The sequence below is a fragment of the Lonchura striata genome, chromosome 8 (genome assembly GCF_050655825.1).
Source record: "Lonchura striata isolate lonStrDom1 chromosome 8, ASM5065582v1, whole genome shotgun sequence".
In the NCBI taxonomy this organism is placed as follows: Eukaryota; Metazoa; Chordata; class Aves; order Passeriformes; family Estrildidae; genus Lonchura; species Lonchura striata.
The window spans coordinates 16,845,057-16,857,412 of NC_140710.1; the positions used below are offsets into that span (position 1 = coordinate 16,845,057).

Consider the following 12,356-nt stretch of genomic DNA (forward strand, 5'->3'; position numbering starts at 1 on the left):
CCAGGGGTTTGAGTGAGAGCTGGGTCCTCACAGCAGCCAGGACTATTTGTGAGCAATTTAAAAGAAATAGCCTCTGTTCAGTCTTCCCATCCCACTTTCATATAAAATAAAAGACAATATTGGAAATTCTGCAGTTCCTCCTTTAGAGGATGACAGAAGCTTGAGAGTGGGTGAATTGCTCAGATACAGCTGTAATTGCTTCTTTATAACACAGTGTATTAATGGTAGACTTAAAATTCAGCTGTTAAAATCTGCTTGCTTTTAACTTAAATGTACTGACATTTTTTTAATTATTTTTCAGGTTAACAAACAGAAATATTATTCACAAAATGCCTGAATGGACTCTCATTGCTATTGTTTTGTTATCTGTGTAAGTACCCTTAAATGTCAAATATTCTTATGTGCAACTGTCTTATTAGCATGTTGGAACAAGATGTAATTTTCAGGTAAAAGAAAAGAAAGACTTAATGGAACTAACTGGAATCAACAGAAATATTTCTTTCATGCAAATGAACAAAATTGTCTTGACAAAACAAAATTGTCCTCCTTGCATCAAATGTTATCAATGGACAAATTTATGTTAATAAAAAAGTAAAAGTAAAGCTAGGCTTTAGGGAGTTTTAAAGAGGCCTTGCCAGATGAAGTGGGAGTATAATTCACCTTCTTCCATTTGCTTCTGACATACATTCTTTCCCTCTCTGACACTGGGACAAAATAACATGTATATTGTAGTATTTGGATTTCACATAACTGTTAGGCTTTTAATTTTTCATTTTGCTTCTAATTTCTTAAAAGTTTTCACTTTTATGATTAAACTGAAATTCTTTCTATAAAGATATGTGTGCTTCTAAATAGGTATAAGCATTCTAGCAAACTTCCTTTAGAGGGGAAATCTCTTTTAGCAGAATTCCTCCCAAGCACAGTATTTTATTTTTGAGGTTAAGTACTTTGTTGGTTAAGTACTACAGTGCCTACAGTCCTCCTTAGCTTTGTTTTACTTCCTGTAGAATTAAATTCTTTACAATGATTTCCCTGATGGGAAGCCTGGTTGTATTACAGTGTCTTTCAGTAAGCTTCTACACAGAAGCATGAGCTATAACAGCTGTATTCATATGCATCAGTTTAGTTCTTTAATTAGTATTTTGCAAATTCATGTACATTTCTGAAGTTAAAGACACAGACTTTACAGTCTGTGTTGAGCAGACAAATTTGTATTAAAAGGTGAACTAATGTTAAATGTTTAAGAAATCCCTGGTGGTTTCACAGTGTCAGACTCTGCCTTCCATTAGGGTTAAACCATCAACCAGCCTTTGTATATCTTGAACATGAATTACGAGATTGCAAAAATCTTTATTTCTGAGTCTGTTCATGACTGTGCTGCTGCTGCTTCTTTTGGGCTTCCTGGGTCACTGGAGCCTGTAGGACAGAGAGGTACTTAGAGACATTCACAGGTCAGGAAGTATCGTGGGCCAGCCTCACGGCATGCCCAGCACTGCACTTACTTTCCTTGATATTACTTCAGTCTGACACATTGTTCTGGCTCTGCTGTCCCAAGGAAGATGGTACCAGCAGGCATTAGAGCAGGCTTCAGCGAGCCTTACATCTGTGTCACCCAGCCAGATACCGCTCAAATGATTCATTAAATCAGAACACAGAAAGTAACTTTACTTGAATGCCTTGGCATAAATTTTTTATCAACTATAAGAACAAATCTTTTGTCATTTTTACTATATATTCGTATGGTTGAATTGGTAATTTGTGAAACAGATCTTATGAATTTTTCAAGTAGTTTCTGTACAGCTAAGGAAATGGTGTCTCTTTTTGATCAGAAGTTAAAATATGTCGCTGTCTCTGCATATGATGAGCTGTAAATGTTTACATAAGTAATGATTGTTTTACAGCTGCTTTAAAATGTTATACAAGTAGTAGGCAGTCCTGGTGGTAGTCAGTATAAGCAGAGAAGCAAGTCTCTTTTTTACCTTTGCTTACTAAAGGTCCATCCCTAGAGAAATTAATTACATTTGATCATTAAAAAGACTAGATTTTATTTATAATATTAGTGAAATCAAATAAAACCGCTGCTGATTTCTGCTTATTGTAAGGTTCTTACAAGCTCACGATCTTGAGATTTTTAACAACTCTCAGCTGCCTCTTAGGAGAGCATGTGGAAGAATGCAGGTGGGATAGAATGTTAAGATTCCTCTAATAAGATTATGCATGTTACATTATTTCCAGAAAGATTAAAGTAGAACTTTAATTATTTGGAAATTCTTGAATATTTGGAAAAGCTTCAGTATTTAGTCCTGCCAGGATTGTGTAGGGAAAGGGTACTGAGGATGAGGACAGCCCCTCACAGCTCCTCACTCAGGCCCTTTCTCACCACCTGCAGTCTGCCAAGGTATTGGTAATTATTCTCATTAAAAGAATTACACCCTATTAAAGTCTTCTCTCTTAGTTGTACTGAGACATTATGCACATTGTAGCACATCTACTGTTATTTAGATCTTTGAGTTGTGTGGGACCTGAGTCAGAGGAAGTCTTTAGTAGCTTCAGCCACACTTTTCACATTTATTCACAGGTCTTGACCTGGCTTCAGACATAGGTATGACATATAAATCACATTTCTGTTGATTCCATTTTACTGCTAACACTAATCAGTAAAGCTGCATAAGCAGCATCCTGGTAGAGGGTAATGCTTGCTCTTTCCAGGTATGTGCCAAACCACACTACAGGTATCCCAGGGTGCAGGGATTGCAAGAGGGCAGAGTGAGCTGGGTTTCAAGGTATACCTCAAAAAAATCTAAGACTTCAATTATTTTTTGTTTTGTATGAAAGAGGGCAAGGTTGTTTGGTTTCAAGTAGCAACTGTTGGACTTTGCTTGCACCCTATTTTGTGCATCAATGTTGTGGCTCACCACTTCCTTCTCAAACATATATGGCTAGTGCTGAGGACTTGGTGTACTTAACTTCACAGTGCACTTTCAGAGTGCCCCAACCCTTTCTGTGTAAGGTACTGGACAGAATGACTGTTAGCATTATGGCTGTATTGGATTCTAGTGTACTATGATATGATTGTGCTATCCTCTGAGTGTGCTTATTAACTCTTTGTAGGATACATGGTGATGGATATCATTAATGCCTAATTTTGGTGCTTAAATTAGACCCTAGGTGCACTTCATAGTCTGCAGATCCTTGAAAAGCTGCTGAAAGTACTTATGTGCCCTTGGGTCTACTGACTACAAAAGAAAGAAAACTGGGCTTCTTATTCATTGAAATAAAGAGCCTGGAACTGGACAGTGTGACATGTCTCAAAGTATAAAATGTTGGCAGTTTCAATAGTGGAATATTTCATGTGCCTAGTGAACAGTTGTTTATATTCAATCAAGTTATTGTATAAAATATGAACACAGCCAGTGTCTGCCTTTATTGAAAATCTAGCCTGAGGCACTCCTATGAATATAGCACATTCAGCAATGCTGAATCGACCTTGTTAGAGTACACTTGGACAGCCAGAGCTGTATGTTCAAACAGTGGTATTCATGCCTGTCACGGAGTGGATGACTCTTAAAAATTACTTTTATATCAAATTTCTTACTTATTTGTAATTTGTAGTAATTTTGGCATTGGTTGATTTTGGCTTCTTCCTCTTACATTGTTTAGTATGTTAAATAGAATTTTTTGTTCTAGTAATAGCTGCTTTATAATATATTGTAAACTAGAATGCAGAAGTTCCATCTTTTTCTGCCAAAGAACTTTGCAAGATACCAAATGAAGCAGATAAATAGATATAAATACAGTAGTTCAAGAATGGAGAAAGCAGTGGGAGGATTGGTTGCTATACAAGCATGGGCACTTTCTGTTTTTAGTGTATACCCCTGGCACAGACTAATGGAAAGCTTTCAAGATATTTTCAGGAAATGTCTGCTTTCATCTTACTTATCTGAGCTGGCTGGTTCCAGTGAACTGTGGTCAGCTTCATCTGCAAAGCCTATGCAAGAGGTTCCCCCACTAAAAGCTTTGAAGCATTTCAAAATGTTCTGGGATTAGTTTATAAGCATTTGGCTGCAGTATTTATACAAACTCAGAATGACCATGATCACTAAACAAAAGCCATCATTATATGTGTGCAGCCACTTTAGATAAATGTGTCATGTGGAGATGTACTCTAGAGGTTTACTCTCTTGGAGATAACAGTTCAGGAACTGGAGAATCTTGGGTTCAAGTATGTATTTTTACTCCTCTGCACACGAGAGCACATCTATTGCTGAGCACTGACATTTCTAAGTCATTTTAAGAGGAATTTAGATGTTTCTGATATCCCTACTGTGTTCTTATCTAAAAATGTGTGAATGTTTGAAATGTATGAATCTATTGTATGAATATAGGATATGAATCAGACTTGCAGAGTGACTCTTTTTCCTACAGAAACCACATACAAGTCAGCTGGATGATATTTTATTGGGCATGTCTGATGATGGAAGTTTGGTTCCAGGTTTCAGCTGAGAAAAATCATTCCTCATTAACCTAGAAATACAATTGTTTTCCATTTTGAAACAGAGCAGAGTTTGCAGGACCAAGAATCCAAAGTGTCTTTCTATAAAAGCATTTGAATGTGGTTATAGTGTTGTGTTTATCTGTAGCGTTATATTATTGTGTGAAATAGAGAAAAGGCAACTTTGTCTTAATGCATTAAAAAGATCTTCTTCCCTTTTTCTCTTAATTTTAGGCTGTCATTTGGTAGGCATGAATTCAAATAGATTTTCTGTTAAGCAGTTTTTAAGTCTTTTGAGCTTGATTACTTATCAACAATTTCTAAGCAAACTTGAAGCTGCTTATTTAGCATATTGTGGACATGATCAGTATAATCTTATTTCTTTCTGGCATGTTCCAGTATTACTTAGGAATCATATACAGAACAGTACCATGAGGGATTTCAGTGTTGTTAATTGGGATATTAGTCAGTGCCAACTTCAAAATTAATTAAATATTAAATATCTTCCTCTTTCATAAGGGAGAAAATAGAAGAAATCTAAACAGTTTCCAATCAGGTGTGTATCCTGGAACACGAAAACCCCCACTGTTGCTGCAGTGATGTTTTGCAGGAAGTGACACTGTGAATTTCATCGCAGCCCATGCAGCTGCAGTCTTTTCCATGCTGGTATTCTCATGGGTAGCCTTCTAAATGGGGCATTTGGATGTGCTGTGTAATTTTGATGTATGCCCAGCACAAACTCTCTGAGTCCAGGATAATTAGTTCCTCTTTACGGTGCTGGAGCCTGGCTTCATCAGCAGGAGTGGAGCCTTAGCACACGCTGTGCCCTGGACTGCTGCTGCAGTTAGGGGTTAGGAGGGTTGGCTCAGAAAGCTGGCAGCTCTGCACCTGCGACCTCTGCTGCCCAGTGCAAGGGAAGAGCAGGGGCATGGCTGGCTGCCAAGTGTCTTGGAAATCCCTCCAAGAGATAGAAATCTGCATGTTCCCAGCAGCTGTGTGTGTGGGCATTCAGACTGATATCATGCACAACCAGCAGAGCTGGTGTGCAGAGTGCATCACAGCTTTAAATTGTCCTTTGTGGTAATGTTCTGACAAATCTTTCTGTTAGAATCTAGAAATACTTTTATGTCAAACATCTGCTTAAGTCTGTTGGCAACCTTATATCCCAAATATACTTGTGAATTAAGAATATCATAGTAGGAAAATTACTTTCTTCTGACACTTCATTTTAGCCTTTTGTGTGAGTGAGTTGTTGCCACGTGGGTTTCAAGCTCTGACACAGCGTGCCAGATTTCAGAAGGCTCCTTCAGCATGTTGACTCACTGGGGAGCTGACTTGGTCAGTGGAGTTCATGTCCCACTGAACTTTATGCCACAACTATGATCAAGCAGATGGAAAAATTGCCCAGAGACAGAACCATTTTAAATTTGTTTCTTTAAAAGTTATACTTTTAGAAGATTTCTTTTGTAATATCATGTTTTTCCTCGTTCAATAATCAGTGCTTTGCTTATTGGAAGTCATGTCATAAGTAGCACAGTGGCATAGAATAGTTGCATAGAAAAGGTTGTACAATGATATAGACAGCTGTGAACTAATGCTGCAAGTAAGACATTAGTAGCTCACATTTTCAGCTGTCCTAAACTTAGTTTTAAACTAAATGTATTTTAACTTCATCCACAGAGCAAACTGAAATGTTCATGTTTCAACTGAATCCTGCAGCTATAGCCCTATGAAAATATACTTGCTTCCTCATTAATAATTAATCTTAATACATTCAATGCAAACATTTTATCATGAAACACTACCCTCCTGTTAAAAGAAAAACATGACTGGCACACACTTGCATCTTATATATTCAGAATTTAAATTTTATCTTAGTTAATTTTGTAAAGAACAGCCTCTATTAGTGGGGATATAAGCAGTGTTTTTGACTAACAGTAAACTTCACTGTGAAACAAAAATCCATGTTAATTTGGCTTGTTTCTAAAACAAACAAACAAAAAAAAAGTAGAGATGCACATCACTGGAAAGGTTAGTATAGCTTCCTGTCATAGCTTCCCAGGTATTTTGTACCAGCAGAGTTTTTAGTATGGATTCTGGATGAATGTGTTTGATTCTATGCATGTAGTCACAATGGTACCTCTAGTAGGCTGAATGGTGTGTCCTGTTCTTCAGCACTGAGATAAATTGTGGCCAAAGTAGAATTACTGTATTCCTTAACTCTTCTGGAACCACTATAACAGAAAAACTTGGTAAAAAAATCCCCATGAAAGAGCAGTATTGTTTGAAGATCTCGTCATTCCTCTCTTGTGGTGCTTGATGCAGATTTTGGAATGTAAAACCTTACAACACTAAACAGTAAAGGTGTCTAGAAAGGCAGTATTTCATTCCAGAGATTCTAATTTTCTTTTTCATATTGCTGTTGAAAATGTCAGGCTTGACATGATAGACAATATTTTTCTGTGAAGCGTATGATGGTTTTTAAGGAAGAAGAATCCTAAAGGTGATTAAAAACCATGAAAGCCCTAAAAATGCTGCTTTATAATTGTATTATGTCTTAGAAAATAAACTTATTTGAATGATTGAGCTATTATAATTTGCTTGGATTAACAGAGCTTCACAGACCTGCCTAAGGACTCAAAGTGTCTATGTTAGTTGGGGGAAATAAATGCATTTTAGTTTTCATCTCAATGATGTTATATTGGAGAATATTAGTGCTGCTACAATATGGTGCCACAGTGATGAGGAATAAAGTGAAAATTACTCAGACACATGAAAATTTGGAGGGGAGAGGAGAAGATTAACTTAGAGAGGAGCCTAATTATTTTTATGTGATAATTGATAGTGGACAGTACACTAATGAAGGAAAGGAAGGGATGAAATGGATATCACCCAAAGATGATGTATAAAGTGCTTCTCTAGACAGTGGGCTATGATAAAGCTCTCAGAATTTACAGACAATCCAAGCCAGTGCATTTAGCATCAGGACAGATGCATCTTTTTACATGTGTACAATTAAAAGAAATACTGGGGATAAGAAGACTGCAGCCAGTCAATTAACCAGAATGTTGTGTAAGTAAACATAATCATATCTTCATAGAATTTTGCCTGGCACAATAAAAAGAATCTAGAACAATCATGTCTGCAGCAGTACATGGTCTCCTCCCATTCCTCCCACAGGAAAATGTGCTTTAATTGGCTGGTAGCAAATATAACCTACAGCATGTGGAAGCTTATTGCAGAAACTGCAAAGTGTATATGTGTAATTGCATATTATAGGTGCAAAACCAGCATCAGTGCAAAACGTGCAGATGCTTGGTTGTTTAGAGGCTTGTTTCATTTTCATTTTGATGTATACCACCACACTTACATCCTATGTTCCACAAAAATGCACATTTCGCTCTCTTCCACGCTCTGTCCATCTGAACATTTTAAGACACTGAATAGATCTAGTTAATTCATTATAAAATTAGGTATTTCTGAGATGAGGTACTAGGATTTTTAGAAGTTAATGAATAGTTGAGGTTTATCTGGCTCTTCCTATTTGTTCCAAACCTCATCACGTATTCTGCTGGTTTTAGGCAGGTGTTTAGTTCAGTGTACTTTCACCAGTCGGTGTTAATTGTGCTCCTTTTGCTGTAGAGCTGGTAAGATTGAGATTAAGGGTAGAAAAGTGATTTACAGGAGATCATCAAGCCAGTAATAGATTAGAAAATAAAACAACCAGGAAAAGGGTTTGGGGTTTTTTTGTTTTGGTTTGTTTTTTTTTTTTTAAACCTACTGTGTGCTGTTATTTCTGGGAAAACATACTTAAGGATTCTTAACTTTCAGGGTTTTCTAAGAACCTCATTTTGAGAGGTCCAAAACCACAATGACATTTCTTTTCAAAACTGGGAAGGGCAAGTAGAAAAGTGTTGAGGTTGTTATGTTTAACTTCTGAATAAAAAAAATTTGGACACAGTGTAAGCAAGGCTGTTCCTAGCATGTCTCTTTACTCAGCTGCATTATTACAGGTGCTTGATCTGTATACTGGACTGTAATCAGGTTACAATGTTAAAAAGTTGTGAAACTAAACTATGATCAATTTTATGATCATGGTTTTCCTAGTAACTGAGCACAGGTGAGTACATTTTATAAAGTCAAGTATCAGCATTATTTACCTAAGCATATTGCATTGTAGCTGTTTTAACTTACTGCAAGTCAGTATATTTTATTCTGTCTTTTAAAATTTTTTTTCCTACTTACATATCACTAAGGTAATAAATTGATAGGAATATGTATATGTGGAATAATTAAGTGCAAAAATGGAGATATATATATAGAGAGGGAGAGAGAGAGATTAAAAACAATGTTTAATTGATACATGAAATGTATCAGATATGAATATAAAGGCATTGTTTAGATATGGAATTGTTCCACTGTATGTGCACAATAATTCACACAAAGGTTTGTATTTTACAAAGTACTTAAGCGGTTCAGGTTCTCAAAAGCTTACATTTTAGCATTCTTTAATCTGAGATTTACACCTGTGCTTAATTTCATGTAGCTAGGTAATCCAGATACATCAGTGGCATAGATTCCAGTATTTGAGGTGTCACAGGAACACCCTGTGGAACATAAAAAGGAAAAGAAGACTGAAAAATATGAGAGGATCAATTTTAAAATAAATGTACTAGATTTAAAATTTTGACTAAGTTAAAGAAGAGAGGGAAATGAGAATAAATTATCAGACTGAGACGTACCTTTGAGCTGTCAGCTGGTTAGCAGGAAACAAGCTTCAAATAAATGGGGCTCTTTAAACAAAGCTTGTCCTTGAAATGTGTACATAAGAGACATAGATTTGTTAGGGAGAAACAGCTGATAGTGATTTCTTCTGGGTTCATATTGGGAACTTTTTTTTTGTCTTAGTATTATACTGATAAGTAAGCTAAAATAAAAGTTTGTGGAACAAATCCCTTTATGAATGCTGGGGCTTTAAATGGCACACAGTAGACATTCTAATGCTTTGTGTCTGTGAGCTAACGCTGGAGTCATCTTTGGAATATGGTAATGTGGCTGTGTACCATGCTTGATTGGTTTTTGAGAAAATCGCCCTGCAGTCATACCTGGTGTACAAAACAGTGAAACAAAGTCTGATCCACTGCACTTTGTAGAAGAGAACTCTGGATATTTATGAGCTGTTACTGATTCTGTTATTTATGAGGTGGTATTGAGATAGTTTTGGTGCTTCCTTAATCTTCTTGCCTGTCTCAAGGTCTTTCTGATCCACTGTTAATGAAATCTGGAAGTGCTGTTTTGCATATAATTGCCAAAGTAATTGTTTTTTGCCACACCTATATGATATTTGTGTTGATGGCAGTCTTGCTAGTTATTTAAAAATGACTGGGTGTTTGAAAATAGAGCTCTTAAATATCACTACTAACAAGAAGCAAATAAAACCATTCCATATTATTACTGTGGCTTTAAAGGAGTCATGGGTCCTGGAATGTTTGTTACTCCCATTGTTATTAGCAAAATTTTTCCAGTGCATTTTCTCATTAGACAGTATTAGACAAGTACTGAGTTTTTCCTTTTTTCTGTCTTTTTTATCAGTGCAACATTAATTACTATTAAATTTTTTCATTGCAGGATCTTTGTAGTTATACAGCTGTTTGTTATAAATAAAACTAGCAGCCGATGGAATGATTCTTAACTTTCAAGGGAGAGGAAGAAAGTGGCATAAACAGTGTATCCTGATACTCATATGAATTGTTTGTTTGTTAGGTTAAAAAAACCCCAAACATCAGGAACATTTGTATTTTCTTAAATCCATTTTAAATTAATAATTTTTGTACCTGATAAAGTAGCTTTAAGTCTATGGCCTCAACTCTTCTCTCCTGCATAGTTCAGTTAAAGCATTTAAATGCCTTCCAAAAATTTCCTTATACAGCTTACTGAAACAACAGAAGTTGAACTCTCATACAAAAGGAAAGACAAGAAATGACTGCTGATATGGAATGTTAGAGTGAGCCTGAAAGTATTTTGCAAATGTGCACTGGGCTTCCAAAGCCCTTGTGAGGAGAGCATGGTGTGCCATGAGGAGCTGTGCTGCACAGCCTGTGCCCCAAAGGCTGCCCACTGGCCTCGGGAGGGGTGCCCGGGGCTTGGGCTGCTGCGCCTTCAGCTGTGCCCCAGCCTGTCCTCTCAATTGCCAGTCGCCTGTTTGGATAACTCATTGAGGGGAGAGGGTGGGGGTAAGAAGGAAAGAGAGAAAAACAGATCCATTGTCTTTTTTTTTCAGTTGATAGCAAGCACTTCCATCAAATGCTTAGATAACCCCTGGTGCTGTAGAAAGGCTTTCCTTTTACTGTTAGTCGTAGCCATCCAGTCATATCTGGCTACACCTCACGCAAAATGTTGGCCCCATTAAAAGGGAGGGGAAGTTGACTTGTGTCTGGACAACAGCTACATGAAAAGTGTGTGCTGAAGGTGAACTTTACATGAAGAAAAAATATATTTGCCTAACTATATACATAAACATAGAACATATTTTTTGAAGAGACTTGTAGAAGCTGCATAGGAAAAAATAAAGGAAGTGGAAACAATTAACAGAGTTAACATTTGGATTAACCTTCATTTTTTGCTGTATACTTGGATTATATAGGAATTTCAGCCGTTGATTTTGAATCACTGTTGGTAGCATTGATTTAAATGTAGTGGACAAAAATTTTAAAGCATGAATAATTTAGTTTTTGTTGCCATCAGAGGATTAAAGTGCCTGTGCTCGATTCTGTGGACAAGTCAGTACACAATAATGAAAAGAAGTTAAATAATAAATAAAACATAAGTTGCACTTCAGTTACAAAATTCTTGTTTTTATGATGAGAATAGAATCTTCAGGCTATATTTAAAACTAGACCAGAAGTGGCTTTTTTATTTCAGTAAGAAAATTGCCTGTTTATTTCTGCCAGTTATTGCTATTCAATGCTGTGGGCTTTAGAGTGTTTTATCTTTCATTAAGAAAATATAATACAGAAATATATTGGGAGAGATTACAGAAAACAGCCCCTGAATGCCAGTTTCCTCTTTGACTGATAGGATATGATAACAAAAGGCCCCAAACTAGAGTCTACTTTAATTGCAGAGTTGTAAGTGACATTGATCATAATTACTTCTTTCCAGTACTAGTATAGTTTTATTTAAAAGACTCAGTACCTAAAATATATTTAAATACTTTTGCATCTTGTTTGTAAGTTAGATGCTTCCAGTTCAAGTTTGTCTGTCAAATATTAATGTGTTCTAATGGAAATTGTTCACTCTGGAGACAGCCTTTTGCTTTTAACGGTTTGGGGTTTTTAATGTTGAGTTTTTTAAATCATGTTCGAACTAAAGATATAAGAAACAAGTAGGATTTGGGCTTTTTTTTCACTAAAACTACCAATATAACAGCTAAATTATATAAGTTGAGGATGTAATATTTTCTAATTTATGAGCATATGTTTAAACATAGTAATTAAGTATAACCACTTAATTACACCAAAGTTTTGTGGGGTTTTTTTGTTGTTTTTTTTTTTAAACTCCCTGGTGTTGCATCTTTATCTTACAGCTAGACTCATGTTGTGCTTCAGATCAGCTTTCTGTCCAGTACTAACTCTGGCCTGATGATGCATCAGGCTTTGGGATTTAAGGTACTTTACTAACAAAATTGCAGTCCCTAGACAAGTGTACTGAATCTAGTGAGATAGTGGAAGTGAGAGATTCTACCTCAAATTAAGCAAGCAGCCAATGTATTGTGAAGAACACTCAAAATTACAGTGATAGTTTCAACTTACTCTTCCCAAATGTCTGAGTGCCTTTGGGTAGGGATTCCTTAAATGGATAAATG

General features: G+C 36.3%; 1 protein-coding gene across 2 annotated transcripts in view; it reads left to right on the forward strand.

Moving 5' to 3' along the window:
• Positions 1–12,356, forward strand: part of RPAP2 (RNA polymerase II associated protein 2) — a 34,829-nt gene that overhangs the window by 16,732 nt on the left and 5,741 nt on the right. For both annotated transcript variants that reach the window (XM_021526252.4, XM_021526262.3), the window contains exon 11: positions 302–370. In XM_021526252.4, the coding sequence (XP_021381927.2) occupies positions 302–370 (69 nt within the window). The remainder of the gene's footprint in view (positions 1–301; positions 371–12,356) is intronic.